Genomic DNA, 21,868 nt, shown 5'->3' on the forward strand with positions numbered 1-21,868 from the left:
AAGCCAATGCTGAAAGTAAGCACAACCATCTCAAGCAACCGATCCCAGCACTAAAAACAGCTCCAACCCCTAAAGGGGTTGAGGGGGAGCCTCATTGAAACTTCGCGAACAGTGAAAGGCCTGGATAGAGTGGATGTGGAGAGGATGTTTCCACTAGTGGGAGAGTCCAGGTGCCATAGCCTCAGAATAAAAGGACGTACCTTTAGAAAGGAGATGAGAAGGAATTTCTCCAGTCAGAGGGTGGTGAATTTGTGAAATTCATTGCAACAGACGGCTGTGGAAGCCAAGTCATTGGATGTTTTTAAGATGTAGTTGACAGATTCGTGATTAGTAAGGGTGTTAGGGGTTTTGGGGCGAAGGCAGGAGAATAGGGTTGAGAGGAAAAGATAGATCAGCCACGATTGAATGGAGGAGTAAACTCGATGGGCCGAATGGCCTAGAACTTATGAACTGAGTCATGGGTGAACCCAAACCCCAGCATTGGGGGGCGAAAGAGGGAGGGAAGTAAGAACCCCAGAAAGATAGGAGATGGGGCAGATTGGAACTTGGCTAAGTTCATTTGTGTATCGATCATTATTGTGTCTCAGAGCATCTTTGGAAAGCGCAGATAGATTTGGCAATGAGATGACGGAAATACTTGGGATGGAGTATTCACAGATAAAATTAGATTCATAGTCAGTTTGGAGGGTGAAGACAAGGTCCCAATAAAACACACACACACACGCACAGCATCATATTTTCCCTTGATAGAAGAGTTTCCTTGCGTTCATAATTTCCATGAGTTTATTTTTTCCACGATGTGCTTCAAATATTTATGACATACTAGACTAAGTGGGACCTGTTGGGTCCCAGCATCACACAGGAGGGCTGGTCATCCAACGCAATATTCCACCTCTCCACCAATTCACCAATATTATTTTTCATTGATGGGAAGAATTCTCTGCACCTGCTCAGCGGAGGGGGACTGAGTAAGATGGCCAAAAATCACAGCCGTAAGTGGTAGCGTTTTATCTAAAATCAATATACAGTGCAAACAGGAAGTAAGTGCATTTACAGTAGTGCCTTTCAATTTCAAACCAAAGCACCCAAGCCACCATTTGCAGTAAGTAGTGCATTTCAACTTCATGCCACCATTTGCAGTAAGTGGTGTCTTTCAACTTCAAGCCACACCCAAACCACACCCAAGCCACCATTTGCAGTAAGTAGTGCCTTTCAACTTCAAGCCAAAGCAACCAAACCACCATTTGCAGTAATAGTGCCTTTCAACTTCAAGCCAAAGCTCCCAAGCCACCATTTGCAGTAAGTAGTGCCTTTCAACTTCATGCCACCATTTGCAGTAAGTAGTGCCTTTCAATTTCAAGACACACCCAAGCCAAGCCAACCAGAGGGGAGGGGGGGAGGGGGGTAGGGGGGGGGGGGGGAGGCTTTTTGGAGCGCTAGTATGAACCATTTTAGAACCAATAGACTTTTTTTTTTGCAAGCTTTAGAACCAATAGATGTTTTTTGCAAGCTTTAGAACCAATGGACATTTTTTTGCAAGCTTTAGAACCAATAGACATTTTTTTGCAAGCTTTAGAACCAATAGACATTTTTTTGCAAGCTTTAGAACCAATAGACATATTTTTGCAAGCTTAGAACCAATAGACATATTTTTGCAAGCTTTAGAACCAGTAGACATATTTCTGCAAGCTTAGAACCAATAGAGACACGTTTTTTTGCAAGCTTTAGAACCAATAGACATTTTTTGCAAGCTTTAGAACCAATAGACATTTTTTGCAAGCTTTAGAACCAATAGACATATTTTTGCAAGCTTAGAACCAATAGACATATTTTTGCAAGCTTTAGAACCAATAGACATATTTCTGCAAGCTTAGAACCAATAGAGACACTTTTTTTGCAAGCTTTAGAACCAATAGACATTTTTTGCAAGCTTTAGAACCAATAGACATTTTTTGCAAGCTTTAGAACCAATAGACATTTTTTGCAAGCTTTAGAACCAATAGACACGTTTTGCAAGCTTTAGAACCAATAGAGACCCTTTTTGCTAGCTTTAGAACCAATAGAGACACTTTTTGCTAGCTTTAGAACCAATATACATTTTTTGTCAGCTTTAGAACCAATATACATTTTTTGTCAGCTTTAGAACCAATAGACTTTTTTTTGCAAGCTTCGGAACCAATAGACATTTTTTTGCAAGCTTTAGAACCAATAGACATTATTTGCAAGCTTTAGAACCAATAGAGACAAATTTTTCAAGCTTTAGAACCAATAGACATTTTTTGCAAGCTTTAGAACCAATAGACATTTTTTTTGCAAGCTTTAGAACCAATAGACATTTTTTGCAAGCTTTAGAACCAATAGACATTTTTTCAAGCTTTAGAAACAATAGACATTCTTTTGCAAGCTTTAGAACCAATAGACATTTTTTGCAAGCTTTAGAACCAATAGACATTTTTTTGCAAGCTTTAGAACCAATAGACATTTTTTTGCAAGCTTTAGAACCAATAGACATTTTTTTGCAAGCTTTAGAACCAATAGACAGTTTTTGCAAGCTTTAGAACCAATAGAGACACTTTTTGCAAGCTTTAGAACCAATAGACATTTTTTGCAAGCTTTAGAACCAATAGACACATTCTGCAAGCATTTTAGGACCACTAAGGGCACTTACATTTGAGTAGACATGTGTTCAGTGTTATTCACAGCTCAGAGAAACGTGACCCTCTGCCTTCCTCCAGCTTGCAGACACTGATTGAGACACACCACTTCCTGGTTTTATAGTCCCTCCCTCCTGCCGCCAGCGGGGGCAGCAGAGAGAATGGGGAATTTTGTAAAAACATTAATATCTCTGTCATATTTAATCGACGGGAAAGATCCTCGGCACACATGTGGCGGAGGGGGGCTCTGAGCGAGGTGGCCAAAAATGACGGCTGTAGGTGGCGGCGTTCTCTCGGAAATCGCAGCACAGATCGCCAAAACCGGTCAAGAACAGAGTTTTAGTAATATAGATATAATAATAATAATGGATGGGATTTATATAGTGCCTTTCTAATACTCAAGGCGCTTTACATTGCATTATTCATTCACTCTTCAGTCACACTCGGTGGTGGTAAGCTACTTCTGTAGCCACAGCTGCCCTGGGGCAGACTGACGGAAGCGTGGCTGCCATTCTGCGCCTACGGCCCCTCCGACCACCACCAATCACTCACACACATTCACACACATTCACACACAGGCAAAGGTGGGTGAAGTGTCTTGCCCAAGGACACAACGACAGTATGCACTCCAAGCGGGATTCGAACCGGCCACCTTCCGGTCGCCAGCCGAACACTTAGCCCATTGTGCCATCTGTCGTCCCAACGTCCTCCTCGCCTCCTCTCTGAAAGACCACCCTTTAATTCTAAGGATATGAATTCTGGTCCTGGACTCTACCACCAGTGGAAACATCCTTTCCACATCCACTCTATATATGCCTTTCATTATTCTGTAAGTTTCAATGAGGTCCCCCCTCAACATTCTAAACTCCAGCGAGTCAGGCCCAGTGCTGTCAAATGCTCATCACATGCTAAACCATTCATTCCTGGAATCATTCTTGTAAACCTCCTCTGGACCCTCTCCAGAGCCAGCACATCCTTCCTCAGATATGGGGCCCAAATTTGCTGACAGTAAAGGTTTAGAGGGATGTAGCCAAACGCAGGCTGGTGGGACTAGTGTAGATGGGGCAAGTTAGCCGAAGGGCCTGTTTCACCGCTGTAATGATCTGTGACTATGACTTTAACTGCAGTTATGAAAGGCATAGATAGGGTAGACAGTCAGGAGCTTTACCAGAGTGGAAATGTTGAAGGCTAGATGGTATAGCATTAAGGTGAGAGGGGCAAGGTTTGAGGCAGGTGTCCAGGGAAAGTATTTTATCATCTGTGCATCACAGATCCATGTTCTCTTGAGAAGCTGCCTCACCCACTGAGTTACTCCAGCACTCTGTGTCTTCTTTTTCTAAACCAGCATTTGCAGTTCCTTGTTTCTACCAAAGTGTCAGAAGCAGAATTAGGCTATTCAGGTCTTCAAGCCTACTCCGCCATTCAACCATGGCTGATCTCTGCCTCCTAATCCCATTCTCCTGCCTTCTCTCCATAACCTGACACCCGTACTAATCAAGAATCTGCCAAGCTCCTCCTTAAAAATATACATTGACATGACCTCCATAGCCATCTGTGGCAATGAATTACACAGATTCAACACCCTCTGACTACAGAAATTCCTCCTCATCTTCTTTCTAAACGTACGTATTTTTATTCTGAGGCTATGGCCTCTGGTCCTAGACTCTCTAGACCACTGGTGGAAACATCCTCTGCACATTCACACCATCCAGGCCTTTCACAATTCGGTGAGTTTCAATGAGGTCCCTCCTCAACCTTCTAAACTCCAGCGAGTGCAGGCCCAGAGCCATCAAACGCTCCATCACCTTCTGCCTCATCACCATGATGTTCTCCTGCCTCTCTATCACACGATACCTCTTTTATCCAAACAAAGATTTATCCATCCTCAGCTCTGAATGTAATCAATGCCAGAGCTTCCGCCGCCCTCCCGGGTGGGAATTGTGCAGTGAATCGTCAGTTTCAATAGCTCAGCCTTGATGGAACCAGGCTGAACAAGAGATGACGTAAGATTGAGCGAGTACTTTAAAGTTGTGTTTGATTGACCCGGGAAGCGGGCACTGACCAAGGATACAGTGCACCGCAGAATAAATTGCTTCGAGGACTGTTACATTATGGTAATGGCCACAGTTTAGTTTTGTTTAGTTGAGGGATGCAGTGCAGGAAACGGCCCTTTGGCCCACAGAGTCCGCGCCGACCATTGATCCCCATGCACTAGCACTATCCTACACACGAAGCGCAAATTACCATTTCCAGAAGCCAATTCACCTACAAATCTGTGCGTCTTTGGAGTGTGGAAGGAAACTGGACAAAACCCACGCGGTCACGGGGAGAACGTACAAACTCTGTACAGACAGCACGGTAGTCATGATCGAACCTGGGTCCCTGGCGCTGTACGGCAGCGACTCTACCGCTGCGTCACTGTGCCATCGCAACATTCCCTATTGTCAATTGTCCCCAGTGTGTAGGATAGTGCTAGTGTACGGGGTGATTGCTGGTCAGTGCAGACTCAGTGGGATGAAGGGGCCTGTTACCGTGCTGCATATCTAAAGTCCAAAGTCTAAAGTCCAAAGTAAGCTCTCACATAGCACTTTGGTGATTGTGATTGATCAGTGAGAATGGGCCAAAACACAAGGCAATACATGCACTCATCTTCAAGGTGTATCTTGGGGGTCGTTTGCATCTTTCTGGGTGGGTAGACATGGTCCCAATTTAATAAATCACTTGCAAAATAGCACCTGCAACCCTGCGCCACTCACTCGGAACAGCACTAGGTGTAACCACATGGGTTTGGCCTTCAATCCTCTTGACCGGAACTTGAGTCCAGAACTCACCAACTCATCAGCGTGACGAAGGGTTCCGACCCAAAATGTAGGCTGTCCATTCCCTCCTCAGGTGCTGCCTGACCCACTGAGTTCCTCCAGCACTTTGTATTTTGCTCAGAATTCCAGTATCGGCAGTCCCTTATGTCTCTAGACCATCATTTAGTTCCTCAATGGCTAAAATCAGGTTGTCATCTGGGTCCAGGGATCTTCTCCTGGAGGTGATGAAGATTCAGCTCTCTTTCTTCTTTGGACTTACTTGTGCCTTATTTGCCCACTCAAGAAGCCCCTAAATACAATGAGGTAGGGAGACCTTTTACAAGGATGTTGCCAGGACTCGAGGGCCTACTATCGGGAGTGGTTGAACAAGCCAGGACTTTATTCTTTGGAGCATAGGAAGATGAGAAGTGATCTTATAGAGGTGTATAAGATCATGAGGGGAATTGATAGGGAGAATGCACAGCCTTCTATCCAGAATAGAGGAATCAAAATCAGAGGGTATAGGTTTAAAGTGAGGGGGGAAAGATTTAATAGGAACCTGAGGGGCAACTTTTTCCACACAGAAGGTAATGGGTACATGGACCGAGGTACCAGAGGAGGCGGTTGAGGCAGGTACTATCACAACATTTAAAATACATTTCGACAGGTAAATGGATAGGAAAGTTTTAGAGGGGTATGGACCAAACGCAGGCAGGTGGAGCTAGGGTAGATGGGGCATCTTGGTCAACGTGAGCAAATTGGGCCAAAGGACCTGTTTCCATGCTGAATGACTTTATGACCAACAATACTACTGCAATCAACTACAGGGTAGATAGTAGCTCAGGATTGCTCTCTAGTTGTTCTCTACAGCTCTCTATCGTTTGACTGCTCTCTGCAGGTTCTTCCCAGCTGTTATCAGGCAACTGAACCATCCTACCAACATCTAGAGAGCAGTCCTGAGCTACTATCTACCTCATTGGAGAACTATCTTTTATAGGACTTTACTGGGTTGTACCTTACGCTAAACATTATTCACGTTATTCCATTTATCATGTATCTGTACACTGTGGGTGGCTCATTTATAATCATGTGTTGTCTTTCCGCTGACTGGTTAGCACACATCAAAGGCTTTTTACTGCAACTTGGTACACGTGACAATAAATTAAACTCAACTGCAATCAGCTCTTCTGATTTTCAGTGATTTATTGAGAGGCGGTGAGTTAGGCTGACAGGTAATCACCCCAGACCACACCCAACAACAGTCACAAGATGAATTAATCTGCAGCTAAGTACTGATCATCACTGAACAGCTCGGCGAGGGAAGGTTCTGCAGCAGTTACAGTAGAACAGACCAGGGGATACACAATTAAAGAATCAAGTTACAAATCTCTCTAGTGCAGAACGATTAATATTTAATTCAGACAAAAGCAGGAAGCCCTAAATAAAAACATATTATACAAGGAATTCATTTGATCTTTAACCCACATTGCTTTCTCCAGGAAATGTTTGGCTTGGATCGACTGTGTTAATGGTTCAACCAGTAAATAATTCAAAACTCTCAGCCAGGGTACATTTTCAAGCAGGAAACCGAACAATGGATTGATCAGGAAGGAGCTCGGTCCATCGGATCCTGGATAGAAAGTGAATGGGAAGGGGTTAGATCTGTTGTGATTGTGTGCAGAAAGTGAATGGGATACAGGTGATCTATTGGGATTGTGGAGAATGGGAGATCCTAGGAAAGGGTTGGTTTGTTGATATTCTATGTCCTTTCTATATTAAAAATATCCTTTCGTATAAAAATGAAGACAGAGTGCTTTAGGTTCATTGGATTCGGTGTAATGGGAGTGAACGGGAATTGGTTCAATGGGACAGAATGGGAAGAGTTTCAATGGGAGACAATGGGAAGAGTTTGAATGGGAGAGAATGGGAATAGTTTCAATGGGAGAGAATGGGAATAGGTTTGGCTCATTGGATTCCGTGCAATGGGAGTGAATGGGGGGAAGCTTCTTCATAAGTTAATAAGTCATAGGAGCAGGATTAAGGCCATTTGGCCTGTTGAGTCTGCTCTGCCATTCAACCCTTTGTTTAGTTTAGTTTATAGTTTAGAGATACAGCACAGAAACAGGCCCTTTCGGCCCACCGGGTCCGTGCCAACCACCGACCCTCACAGATTAACTCTATCCTATACCCACTAGGGACAATTTTTACATTTACCAAGCCAATTAACCTACATACCTGTACGTCTTTGGAGTGTGGGTTGAAAGTGAAGCTCTTGGAGGAAACCAACGCAGGTCACAGGGGGAACGTACAAGCTCCGTGCAGACAGCACTCGTAGTCAGGATCGAACCCGTGTCTCCTGCGCTGCATTTGCTGTAAGGCTGCAACTCTACCGCTGCGCCCCTAAATACTTTCTATCTGAAGAAGGAGGTGGGGGGGGGGGGGAGGGGGGGGGGCATAGTGGCACAGCATTATAGGTGCGTTTTACAGCGCCAGAGATTCTAGTTCGATCCTGACTATGATGCTGTCTGTACGGAGTTTGTACGTTCGCCCTGGGGCAGTGTTAGTTTTCTCCTGGTGCTCCGGTTTCCTCCCACACTCCAAAGACGTGCAGGTTTATAGGTTAATTTGCTTCAGTGAAATTGTAAAATTGTTCCCAGTGTGTAGGATAGTGCTAGTGTACGGGGAGAATGCAAGTCGACGCAAACACAGTGGGCCTAAGGGCATGTTTCCGCACTCTATGCCTAAAGTAAAGTAAAGTAAAGGTCCCGACCTGAAACATCACCCATCCTTTTCCTCCAGAGATGCTGCCCAACCCGCTGAGTTACTCAGGCACTTTGTGCCTTGTGGGGCCAGGATTATTGCAGTGAGTTATCAGTGCCGCACATTCCTGACTACTACTTCAGAGCAACATATCTGCTGAGCTTAGACACAAAATGCTGGAGTAACTCAGTAGGTCAGTCAGCATCTCTGTGGAAAAGGAATAGGTGACGTTTTGAGTTGAAACCCTTCTTCGGACTGTGTCAGGGGAGAGGGAAACAAGAGATATAAAGAAGTAAATGGATAAATGAATGAAAAGTATGTAAACGGATATATTAACGGCAGCAATGATGACAAGGGATAGTAGAGCCCACAATGGTCCATTGTTGGCTGTTGTGAACTAGATGAGTGATGCAAAGAGTGAAATTCAACAAGATGACAGTGAAACCAGTAGCATGACTAGGGTATGGGAGGGACGGAGAGAGAGGGAAATCAATAGCCTAGGGGATACAAGAGGGCTGTTCCTCCAATTGCTAATGTTTACCTCTGAGCTGGAAACATGTCCACTGGAGTGACTATCATCAGTGGCTCCACTGGGATTCCACCGCACTTTACCAGGATAATCCAAACTCCTTGCAAGGAGGCACTGAGTCTGCAGCTGCAGAAACGTTTTCAGGCTGAAACCAAGTCTCGAATTCCCCGTCTCAGATGTTGCTGCTAGCATTTTATCAATCTAGGCATTGTGTGTTGAAGGATTACTGCCACCCAGCAACATCATTTCATGGATGAGTTCCTGCACGTGCCAGGAATTTCAATGATGGGGGGTTCCGTGATTGCAAGGGTCGACTGTGTCACACCTTGTGTTCCGGACACATTGTTTGCCGAATCTGCCAGCCCAGTCTCTGTACCACTGGTGGTTACAAGGAGAGCATTCTAAGATCTCTCAGTCTTGGTTTAGTTTAGGGATAGGCCTCAGCCCAGCGATTCCGCGCCGACCATCGATCACCCGTTCATACTAGTTCTATGTTATCCCACTTTTGCATAAACACAGGTGTAAATGGGTGTTGTGTTTACTTTTAGTTTAGTTTAGTTTCATTTCATTGTTTCTTTGAGTTTAGAGGTACAGCTTGGAAACAGCGCATCATCTATCACACGTTCACACTAGTTCTATGTTATCCCACTTGTGCATACACATGTGTAAATAGGTGTTGTGTTTAGTTTAGTTCCATTTTTGTTTCGTTTTAGTTTAGTTTAGTTTAGAGATACAGTGCAGAAACAAGCCCTTCCGTCCACCAACCAACAATCACCAATACGCTGTTTCTATCCTGGACACTAGGGATAATTTACAGAACCCAATTATCTACAAACCTGCACATCTTTGGAATGTGAGAGGAAACCAGAGCACCCAGAGGAAGCCCACGCGGTCACAGGGAGAACGTACAAACTCCACACCTAGACAGCATCCAAGGTGAGGATCGAATCTGGCTCTCTGGTGATGTGAGGCAGCAGCTCTACCCGCTGCACCACTGTGTGGCCCGGTTCTTGGCAGAGAGCGGATATAACCCCACTGGGCACTTTGTGATGGGGCAATGCAGAGGGAGCTTCACTCTGTATCTAAACCATGCTGCTTCTATCTTTAGACTTTAGAGATACAGCACAGACACAGGTCTTTCAGCCCACCGAGTCCACGCCGACCAGCGATCACCCTGTACACTTACACTATCATAGATATAACAAGTCACAATTTTTTTACTGATAACTTATAAATCTGTACGTCTTTGGAGTGTGGGTGGAAACCGGAGCATCCGGAGCATCCGGAGAAAACGCACGCAGTCATAGGGAGAACGTACAAAATCCACACACAGACAGCACCCATGGTCAGGATCGAACTCGAGTCTCTGGCACTGTAAGGCAGCAGCTCTACCTCTGCGCCACTGTGCCGTCCCTATCCTGAGAGAGTGTGTATAGCAGGACAGTGCAGAGAGGGTTTGAATCAGTTTCTACACCTTCCTAAAGCAGACTTTATTGCATCAGGGTGAATACATTTGTGCAAGGCTCCCTGGCTAGTACAGAGAGGTCTCATGGCCATCAGATGCAAACAAGATTTTTTGCCACAATCTCTGACCTTGACAATGACAATGAATGGACTATAGATCTAATGGGGCAATCACACATGTGTGAAGATCAATAAGACTGATTTATACATCGTAGCAAGTAAATGCCTCTGGAGCTGCTAGTTCCCCATTGATTACCAGCTAGTTCCCCATTGATTACCAGCTAGTTCCCCATTGATTACCAGCACCCTGTTCACTTGTGCTGTGTTGGCGGCTTTGTGTTGCAGGGCTGAGAGGGTTTGTGGATGGAAATTCAGTACGTTTCCCACCAATCTCCTTGAATGGGACACTGAGGTGTGATAACGAGGTCAAAATGAAGGGCAAACACAGCTGGCTTGAGTGCAGCCCTTTCTGGTTGTGATCCAGACATGTATCCAGTGAACAGCCAGTGTATCCAGTGAACAGCCATTGTATCCAATGAACAGCCAGTGCATCCAGTCCACAGCCAATGTATCCAGTGAATAGCAGTGTGTCCAGTGAACAGCCAGTGTATCCAATGAACAGCCAGTGCATCCAGTGAACAGCCAGTGCATCCAGTGAACAGCCAGTGTATCCAGTGAACAGCAGTGTATCCAGTGAGCAGCTATGGTATCCAGTCAACATCCAGTGTATCCAATGAACAGCCAGTGCATCCAGTGAACAGCCAGTGCATCCAGTGAACAGCAGTGTATCCAGTGAGCAGCTATGGTATTCTGTCAACATCCAGTTTATCCAATGAACAGCCAGTGCATCCAGTCAGCAGTCAGTGTATCCAGTGAAGGCCAGTGTATCCAATCAATATCATGTATCCAGTGACCTGCCAGTGAATCTCGTGAACAGCCATTGTACTCAGTCAACAACTGATGAGCTGACACCATCTTTGTAGCAATCAACAGTATTAATTTAAAAGGAGTAAAACGCAAGGTGCTGGAGGAACTCAGCGGGTCAGGCAGCATCTGTGGGAGGCCTGTTTCCATGCTGTACTATTCAGTAACTATATTGGGGTGTAATCTCACACACAAGGCGAGGGGACACACAATAAAAGATAGGATACTTTGAAGTGGGGTGGCGCTGTGGTGCAGCTGTTAGAGCTGCTACCTAATAGCACCAGAGACCTCGGGTGCTGTCTGTGTGGAGTTTGTATGCTCTCCCTGTGACCGTATGGGTGCTCCGGTTTCCTCCCACATTGCGGGTTTGTAAGTTAATTGGTACCAGGAAATTGTCCCTACGAGCGTGTAGGGTAGAAAAAGTGTATGGGGTGATCGCTGGTCGGTACGGATGCGATGGGCTGAAGGGCCTGTTTCTACGATGTATCTCAAAAACTAAAACAGCTGGTAAAAAATATGAACTGTATGAGACTCAAGTAGAAGGTATCTACAGGGCGGCACGGTGGCGCAGCGGTAGAGTCGATGACCTACACCGCCAGAAACCTGGGTTCGATACTGACTACGGGTGCTGTCTGTAAAGAGTTTGCATGTGACCGCGTGGGTTTTTTCCCGTTGCTCTGGTTTCCACCCACATTCCAAAGTCAATCAAGTTTGATAGACACAAAGTGCTGGAGTAACCCAGTGGGTCGGGCAGCATCTGCGGAGAAAAAGGACGGGTGACGTTTCAGGTCGGGACCCTTCTTCGTCCTGACTTGAATCGTCACCCATCCTTGTTCTCCAGAGACGCTGCCTGACCCGCTGAGTTACTTTAGCACTTTATGTGTCTATCTTTGGTATAGATCTACATCAGCGACTGTTCCTTGTTTCTACACACTTGTAGGTTAATTAGCTGCTGTTAAATTGTCCCTAGTGTGTAGGATAGAACTAGTGTATGGGGTGGCGTGGACTCGGTGGGCCAAAGGGCCTGTTTCCACGTCGTAACTCCAAATCTAAAACTACCGAGCAGAAAGTATGAAAAGTGAGAGACTGATGGGCGATGGATCCACAGACATGATGGACGTGCAGTTGGCTGGGCCAGTGACTGCAGTCTGAGTTAATGTTTCTAATCGATTCCATGCTGACTCTCATCCCCTGACAATCTGACCAGCTCTTTGGCTCCTGGCACAGACCAGACGATAGAGAGCTTTTGGAGAGAAACAGCTCACAGGCTCCACACACCAGCAAGGAACCAGCTCCATTACACACCCAGAGGAGAAAGGAAGGCTCAAAGCACATTGCAGATTAGATACAGAGTGAAGCTCCCTCTACACTGTCCCATCACATACTCCCAGGGCAGGGGTAACAAGAATAAGAAATAAACCAGGTTAGATAAAAGTCTGTCCGTATTGCCCAGTACTGTTCCAATGTCACATTCCCATTTCCCAGTGGCGCAACGGTAGAGTTGCTGCCATACATCACCAGAGACCCTGGTTCGATCCCGACTACGAGCGCTGTCTGTACGCCGTTTGCACATTCCCCTCTGTGACCGCGTGGGTTTTCTCTGGGTTTCCTCCCACATCCCAATGACGTGCAGTTTTGTAGGTTAATTGGCTTCTGTAAATTGCCCCTGGTGTGTCGGATAGAACTAGTCTATGGGTAATCGCTGGTTGGCATGGACTCGATGGGCCGAAGGGCCTGCTTCCACGCTGTAACTGTAAACTAAACTACATTGAATTAAACAACAAGAAGCTGATCACTTCCCTTGAGCTGATGGACAAATTGGTACCAATTAGTGACAATTAATTAACATCAGGAGTTTGGCTCATCAGCATCAGGATGCCTCAGCAATTGTAATCATTTGTTCTTTCTATTGCCTTGCTTTACTGGGTTTCCTGCATCTTTGGGGACATTTTTATATCAATTGGAATGAGGCAGTGAAAACTAAAATGCCATCCGTGTTAGAGGAATAGATCAGGTAGATGTATAGAATCTTTTACCTAGAGTAGGGGGAATTGAGAACCAGAGGGCATAGGTTTAAGGTGAGGAGGAAAAGATTTAATAACATTGTGTAAGAAGGAACTGCAGATGCTGGTTTAAACCGAAGATAGACACAAAAAGCTGGAGTAACTCAGCGGGACAGGCAGCATCTCTGGAGAGAAAAAATGGATAATGTTTTGGGTCTCGAACCAAAACATCACCCATTGCTCTCCAGAGATGCTGCCTGTCCTGCTGAGTTACTCCAACTTTTTGTGTCTATTCTCTGTACCCTTTCCAGCTTGACAACATCTTTCCTATAACATGGTGCCCAGAACTGAATGCTCTTAGTCTGATGTCTGAAGTCTGAAGAAGGGTCTCGACCCGAAACGTCATCCATTCCTTCTCTCCATAGATGCTGCCTGTCCCCCTGAGTTACTCCAACTTTTTGTGCCTATCTTCGGTTTAAACCAGCATCTGCAGTTCCTTCCTACACAAGGGTACAGAGAAGATTTACGAGGATGTTACCAGGACAAGAGGGTCCGAGCTACAGGCAGAGATTGAGTAGGCTAGGACTCTATTCCTTGGAGCGCAGGAGGATGAGGGGTAATCTTATAGAGGAGTATAAGATCATGTGAGGAATAGATCGGGTAGAGTTTCTTGCCCAGAGTAGGGGTGAATCAAGGAATTAAAAAAGATTTAATAGGAACCTTTAGTAACTTTTTCACACAAAAGGTGGTGGATGTATGGAATAAGCTGCCAGGGGAGGTAGTTGAGGCAGGGACTATCTCAATATTTAAGAAGCAGTTAAACACTTACATGGATAGGACAGGGTTGGAGGGATATGGACCAAATGCTGGCAGGTGGGACTAGTGTAGCTGGGACATGTTGGCCGGTGTGGGCAAGTTGGGCCGAAGAGCCTGATTCCACAAACTAACACTCTATGACTCAAAGAACCTCAAGGGCAACCATTTCACACAAAAGGTGCTGGATGTATGTTTCACCCCAGAACCCTCTTCTTCCCTCTCCCATCAGGCAAGATATACAGATGTTTGAATACCTCCAGATTCAGGGACAGTTTTCTCCCAGCTGTTGCGTTCGAGATTAACTGTTGTTATCAGGCAACTGAACCATCCTCTCACCCACTAAAGAGTTGGATGATCAGTCATGATCATATTGAATGGCGGTGCAGGCTCGAAGGGCCGAATGGCCTACTCCTGCACCTATTTTCTATGTTTCTAAAGAGCATTCCTGACCTACCATCTACCTAATTGCAAACCTTGGAACTAGCTTTAAGTGGACTTTGTTAGACTTTGTCTTGCACTAAACGTTATTCCCTTTATCCTGTATCTGTGCACTGTAATCATGGATAGTCTTTCTGTTGACAGGTAGCATGCAACAACAAAAAACTCGGTTTGTGTGACATTAAAAAAACTAAACTCATGTACAATAGGTAGAGCAATGAGAAATATACGTTGCAGAATATAGTTCTCATCATCGCAGTGTACCAGTGGCATAGCCACCTATTCTATAATACATTCATCTACACTTCAAAACGCATAGGGGTATCCTTTAGAAATACAAATCCTTTCAATGGTTTTGTGACTCATAAGCTGTGGAAAGAAAAGGAAACCTTTCCTTCAAAGAGAACGTTTCCTTGAATAATTCCCCTGGATTTTACTCGGGTTAAAGAAAAAGTGCAGCATCTGTGGAGGGTGATGGACAGCCGATGTTTCAAGTCGGGACCCTTCATCAGTCTAATGGAGGGATTTCACGGAGGATCAGTCTGATGAAGGGACCCAACATAGGTTAATAGGAACTTGATCGGTAACTTTTTTACACCAATGGTGGTTGGATATTTGTGTGCAGATTGATAGATTCTTTGTAGATTGATAGATTGATAGATTTCTTGTGATTGATAGATTCTTAATTAGTACGGGTGTCAGGGGTTATGGAGATAAGGCTCCAGGAGAATGGGGTTGAGAAAGATATATCAGCCATGATTGAATGGCTGAGTAGATGGGCTGAATGGCCTAATTCTGCTCCAATAACATTAACTTATGGTATATGGAACGAGCTGTAGGATAAGGTAGGTGAGGCAGGTATTATCATCATTTTTAAGAGACATTTTGGTACATGTATAGGATAGGTTTAGAGGAATATGGGCCAAGCATGGGCAGGTGGGACTAGCGTAAATGGGGCACTTTGATCGGTGTGGGCAAGTTTGGCCGAAGGGCCTGTTTCCACGCTCTCTGACTCGAAACACGCACAGCCTATTTCCCTCCACAAATGCTGCATGACCTGTTGAGTTCCTCCAGCACTTTGTGTTTTGTTCAAGACTCCAGCATCTGCAGTTCCTTGTACCTCCAAGTCGCCTTTTCACCACAAGTCCACAGTCCCTCCTCCCACATTCAGAGAGGTGGTGGGGACAGGATGTTACAGATTTGCTAACGGGGACTTTGTTTCGTGTTTCATTCTTTAACTTGTCTGTTCATTTGGGAGAGTGTTGTGGGCTTGCAGGAGATGTTTCAGGCGGTGGGAGGGTGGGAGACCTTGGTTGCTGTGGTGCCGCCGGAGAGGTTACAGAGTACCAGGCAGTTGTACACAGGCCGGGGGAGGGAGGGGAGTGTGAGTAGCCAGCGGACGTTGCCTCGGCAACTGCGTCAAGCAAATCGATGGAGGAGGTGCCGTTGAGCGGGGAGGGGAACGCTCAGCCTCACCAGATCAGCGGGGCTGCGGGAGTCCCGGGACAGACCGCATCCCACCTCCATCAAGGGCGACCCCTTAAAAAACACCTAGCCTCTCGTACCCCCCTCCCTTCCTCTCTAAACCCCCCTCCCCGTTCCCTCTCTCCTACCCCCCCCCCCCCCCCCCCCCTCACTCTCCTCCCCCCGATCCCTCTCTCCTCCCCCTCCTGAATCCACACAGATCAGTGAGGGAGGGGAGGGGAGGGAGAGGGAGAGAGAGAGAGAGAGCGAGAGAGAGAGGGAGAAAGTTTGGCGGGATCCTTGCAGCTTGAGTCCCGGGACTTCCTCCCCTCCCCACCCCACCACTTCCCCGGGGTGTAGAGTTGTAGATCTCCTCCCAGCGTTGGAGAGGTCGCACAGACCGGCGGAGGTGAGCGGGGAGTGAGTGAGGGTAGGGAATGAGCCCGCCTCGCCATGCTGGAGGGGCTTGAGATGATAGCTGTCCTGGTCGTGCTCGCCCTGTTTGTTAAAGTCCTCGAGCAGTTCGGACTATTCGAGCCAGTGGTCATCGAAATAGGTAAGTGGTTTCTCTTCGGCAATTTGCTCTGCTTTCAAACGGCTCCTTGTGGGAACCAAGTATCAAACGTCCAGGACGATCCCTGTCAGGGTCAGTAACATCCGATACAGTGATATGGCCTTTATTTATATATATATGTGTGTATATCTATATGTATATAGATAGATATCTATATATCGATAAAGAGAGGGGGGGGGGGGAGGGGGAGAGGAAGAGAGAGAGAGAGAGAGAGAGAGAGAGAGAGAGAGAGAGAGAGAGAGAGAGAGAGAGAGAGAGAGAGAGAGAGAGAGAGAGAGAGAGAGAGAGAGAGAGAGAGAGAGAGGTGTGGATGGCTAGATAGATATGATATTATGAGACGGTAGACATAACCTTTCTCTCAGGATGAATATTTCAAATACTAGAGGGTTTAGGTTTAAAGCAAGAGGAGCAAAGATTAAAGGAGATGTGCAGGGCAAGTTTTTTTTTACACAGAAGGTGCCTGGAACACACTGTCGGGGATGGGGTGGTGGTGGAGGCAGATGCTATAGTGGCATTCAAGAGACTTTTGCATGGGCACATTGATATGCAAGGAATGAAGGGACGTGGAAAATGTGCAGGCAGAGTTGATCTTGGTATCATGGTCCACACAGACATTGTGGGCCGAAGGACATGTTCCTGTGCTGTACTGTTCTATGTTTTATAGAGCAGCTTTCTCCCTCCCTCCCCCCCCCCCCCCCCCCCACACACACACACACACACACCGGCCCCTAAAGTCCGTCCCGACCCGAAACGTCGCCTGCCCGTTTCCCGCCACAGATGCTGCCTGACCTATTGAGTTAGATTCATAGTAGAGTCATACAGCATGGAAACAGGCCCTTCGGCCCGACCTTCTCACACCGACCAACATGCCCCATGTACACCAGACCCACCTGCCTGAATTTGGCCCATATCCCGCTAAACCTGTCCTGTCAAATGTACCGGTCTAAATGCTTCTTAAACGTTGCGATATTACCCGCTGGAGTTACTCCAGCACTTTGTGTTTACTCCAAGATCCCAGCGCCTGCAGTTCCTTGTGTCTCTGTTTATATTTAAGAGACGGTTGGATTACATATTTGTTATCCAGGCACTTTAACCTTCGCTGTTTAATTTTTCCATATACCGCTGGCCATTTAGTTTAGTTTAGAGATACAGCGCGGCCCACCGAGTCCGCGCCGACCAGCGATCACCCCGGACTATCCTACACACTAGGGACAATTTACAGAAGCCAATTCACCTATAAACCCTGGGAGGAAACCGGAGAACTGGGCGAAACCCCACGCGGTCGCAGGGAGAACGTACAACCCCCATACAGACAGCACCCGTGGTGAGGATCGAACCCGGGTCCCTGGAGCTGTCAGGCAGCAACTCGTGCCGCCTCCTTGCAATAACATAATTTGGTGGGACATCGAACGCGAGTATGTTAATCCTCTGTATAAATCCAAGCCGAGGGGGTCATAAATATAAGGAGATCAGGTATAAAGTCAGGTCAGGTATTCGTGAGATGAATAGAGAGCGCAGGAAGAGACCACATTTAAACTCGATTTCTCTCTGTCTCTCTCAAGTACCGTGGAGACTGGAACTGAAGAACCAGCGCTTGCAGCATCGGGCGAGACTGTAGACAATAGGAACGCGGGCAGTTAGAGAGAGGGAGAGGGAGAGGGAATTATGTAACTGGGATGCGATGGATTGAGATGACTGGAGGCTTTCATGGGCCACGAAACGTCAGCATGGATTAAGTGGTAAACACAAAGTGCTGGAGTCACTCGGCCGGTCAGATACCCGCAGACGCTGCCCAACCCAGCACTGAATTACTCCAGCACTTGGTATTTTGCTCAAGATTCCAGCATCTGTGGTCACTTCTGTCTGGATTAAATGGCATGGGCCAGTAGAATTATGTGAAATCATTTCAAGGGAATGGGAAAGCACTGTGGGACAGCACATCACAGGAACAGGCCCTTCGGCCGAACATGATGCCAAAAGCAACTCTAATCTGCCCCACACAATGATCCGTATTCCTCCATTCCCTGCATACCCATGTGCCTATCCACAAGTCTCTTAAACACCACTATTGTATCTGCCTCCACCACCACCCCTGGTAGCAAGTTCCAGGCACCCACCACCCTCTGTGTAAATATAATCTGCCCCATACATCTCATTTACACTCTGCCCCTCTCACCTGGAAATTATGCCAGGGGTTATGGGAAGAAGGCAGGAGAATGGGGTTAGCAGGAAGAGATAGATCAGCCATGACTGAATGGTGGAGTAGACTTGATGGGCCGAATGGCCTAATTCTGCTCCTATCACATGATCTTATGGCCTTAGGCCCTCCAGTCTTTGACACTTCCACCTTGGAGAAAAAGGTTCTGACCGTCTACCCTATCTATGCCTCTCCTCATTTTACATCCAGTACTTCTCTTCGATCTTCCCTTGTACACCACAGGGTGAGCGAAAGGGAGTGACTGGGCCTTATCGCACTAAGAAAACTTTGATGCCTTAAAAGGTTTACTGTTTGTGCATAGTTTCACGATTGACGATGTGTCACGTACACCTAGTACTGAAGGCTGCTCGCTGCCCTTTACCCAACACAATTAGGGATGAAATATCAATTCCAGCCTTGACAAAGTCCTGTAAAGGAATTTACGAAACAGCTCCCTGGCGACTGTTTTCTGCAGACAGTGCAGAGAGAACTGATTAAGAGAGTTAATTAACAGGAGAGTGTGTAAAACAGTAAAAAAAAAACCTTTGTACCGTGATTTTGAGAAATGTGAAAAACAATGTGCTAAATATATATATGTTGAATATAGACACAAAACGCTGGAGTAATTCAGCGGGTCTAGCAGCATCTCTAGAAAAAAAGAACAGGTGACGTTTCTGGTCAAAACCCTTCTTCAAACTGGACCCGAAATGTCACTTATTCCTTTTCTCCAGAGATGCTGCCTGACCCGCTGAGTTACTCCAGCATTTTACAGTTCCTTCCTGCACATCCTATATATAAAATGACTTGGATGAAAATGTCTGGAGAAGGGTCCGGACCTGATACATCACCGACCCATGCTCTCCAGAGTTGCTGCCTGACTCGCTGAGTTACTCCAGCACTTTGTGTCTATCTATGGATGAAAATGCAGATGGGTTGGTTTAGTTACATTACGGATGACACTAAAATTGGTGGAGTTTTGGGCAGTGAAGAAGGCTGTTAAAGGATACAGGAGGATGTGGATCAGTCGCGATCAGTAATATTGTGCAGAGAGCGCGGGTGATATGAAGCACCAACTGGAACGGAGAGGGGCCACTGCCAGATTTGTCCATCCTCGTTCTGTAGGATATCTCTAGAATAAATCTCCGTATCAGGAAGATCAGGCTGCCCCCACTATCACCCGGTTAGTTAATGATTTACATTAGTGCTGAGAAACTAAGTCTCAATATGATTTGGAAGAGGGAATTAGGAGCAACACTAGCAAGTTTGCGGATGACACAAATCTGGGTGGCAGTGTGACCTGTGAAGAGGATGTTTGGAGGTTGCAGGGTGACCTGGATAGGTTGAGTGAGTGGGCAGATGCATGGCAGATGCAGTATAATATAGATAAACGTGAGGTGGCAAAAACAAGAGGGCAGATTATTATCTCAATGGGGTTAGGTTAGGTAAGGCTGAGGTACAGCGAGACCTGGGTGTCCTTGTACACCGGTTACTGAAAGTTGGTATGCAGATACAGCAGGCAGTGAAGAAAGCCAATGGAATGTTGGCATTCATAACAAGAGGATTTCAGTATAGGAGTAGAGAGGTTCTTCTGCAGTTGCAAAGGGCTCTGGTAAGACCACATCTGGAGTATTGTGTACAGTTCTGGTCTCCTAATTTGAGGAAGGACATCCTTGTGATTGAGGCAGTGCAGCGTAGGTTCATGAGATTGATCCCTGGGATGGCAGGACTGTCATATGAGGAAAGATTGAAACGGCTAGGCTTGTATTCACTGGAGTTTAGAAGGATGAGGGGGATCTTATAGAAACATATAAAATTATAAAAGGACTGGACAAGCTAGATGCAGGAAAAATGTTCCCAATGTTGGGCGAGTCCAGAACCAGGGGCCACAGTCTTAGAATAAAGGGGAGGCCATTTAAGACTGAGGTGAGAAAAAACGTTTTCACCCAGAGAGTTGTGAATTTATGGAATTCCTTGCCACAGAGGGCAGTGGAAGTCAAATCACTGAATGGATTTAAGAGAGAGTTAGATAGAGCTCTAGGGACTAGTGGAATCAAGGGATATGGGGAGAAGGCAGGCACGGGTTATTGATTGGGGACGATCAGCCATGATCACAATGAATGGCGGTGCTGGCTCGAAGGACCGAATGGCCTCCTCCTGCACCTATTTTCTATGTTTCTATCTATTAATCCTTTCAGGATTTGCTACTGGTTTGTTTATGGATTGATCTCATTGACAGTTTATCAACACAAATGCTTTGACCTCCGTTATTGTGCAATACTAGCCACTGCCTCAGCACCTATGGGCGGCACTGTGGCAAAATAGTGGTGTCACTGCCTCACAGCGGCAGAGACCCAGGTTCGATCCTGACCTCAGATGCTGTCTGTATGGAGTTTGCATGTTCTCCCCACGACAGCGTGCGTTTCCTCCGGGTGCTCCAGTTTCTTCCCACATCCCACAGACGTGCAGGGTTGTAGGTTAATTGACTTTCTGTCAATAATCCCTCTTGTGTATGGCAGAACTATGGGTGATCAATGGTCGGTGTGGATTCGGTGGGCCTAAGGGCTTGTATCTCCAAATTACACTTAACTATGATGTTCTATGGACTGCGTCTCTGGTTGCACTATGGACATTGGTTTTACACTATGATGGTTACCTAATATTTCTGTCATTAATTTATTATAGTATTGATTATTCGATATTTATCTCTGTGTTATTGCATTAATGGGTCTGTTAAGCTGCAGCAAGATATACATTTCAGTTAGATTTAGAGAGAAACTCTACACTGTCCCATTTCACACTCCCAGGGTAGGTGCTGTGGACTTCCACAGACTGAGACACTCAGAGAAAGACACAAAATGCTGGAGTAAATCAGCGGGTCAGGCAGCATCTCTGGAGAAAAAGGATGGGTGACTTTTCGAGTCGGAATGTGACTTCAGACCCATCCTAAGAAGGGTCCCGACCTGAAATGTCACCCATCCTTTTTCTCCAGAGATGCTGCCCGACCCACTGAGTTACTCCAGCACTTTGTGTCTTTCATCGGTATAAAACAGCGTCTGTGGTTCCTGTCTACACATAGACTCAAAGAGATTGGATCGCCATCAGTCAATCAACATCTTTCTCAAACTGAACAAGGCAGGTTTAATAACAATGACTTCAAATCATAGACAAAATGAATTTTAGATGGAGCGAGATTGAATGCCAATAAATCAAGCCTAATTGAGCAGATTAAAATGGATTTGAATGTACA

The 21,868-nt window shown here is 46.1% G+C and overlaps 1 protein-coding gene across 4 annotated transcripts in view; it reads left to right on the forward strand.

Annotated features, from left to right (window-relative positions):
* kcnip2 (potassium voltage-gated channel interacting protein 2) overlaps positions 1-21,868 on the forward strand; it is a 211,443-nt gene that overhangs the window by 126,048 nt on the left and 63,527 nt on the right. The window contains exon 1 of one of the 4 annotated variants that reach the window (XM_033034091.1): positions 16,115-16,406. The exons of 2 other annotated variants lie outside the window; for them this stretch is intronic. In XM_033034091.1, coding sequence (XP_032889982.1) covers positions 16,304-16,406 — 103 coding nt within the window. In that variant the 5' untranslated portion in view covers positions 16,115-16,303. Of the gene's footprint in view, positions 1-16,114; positions 16,407-21,868 lie in introns of those variants that run through there. One more of the 4 variants, XM_033034087.1, reaches the window with a different exon arrangement.

Source organism: Amblyraja radiata, chromosome 15, assembly GCF_010909765.2.
Source record: "Amblyraja radiata isolate CabotCenter1 chromosome 15, sAmbRad1.1.pri, whole genome shotgun sequence".
In the NCBI taxonomy this organism is placed as follows: Eukaryota; Metazoa; Chordata; class Chondrichthyes; order Rajiformes; family Rajidae; genus Amblyraja; species Amblyraja radiata.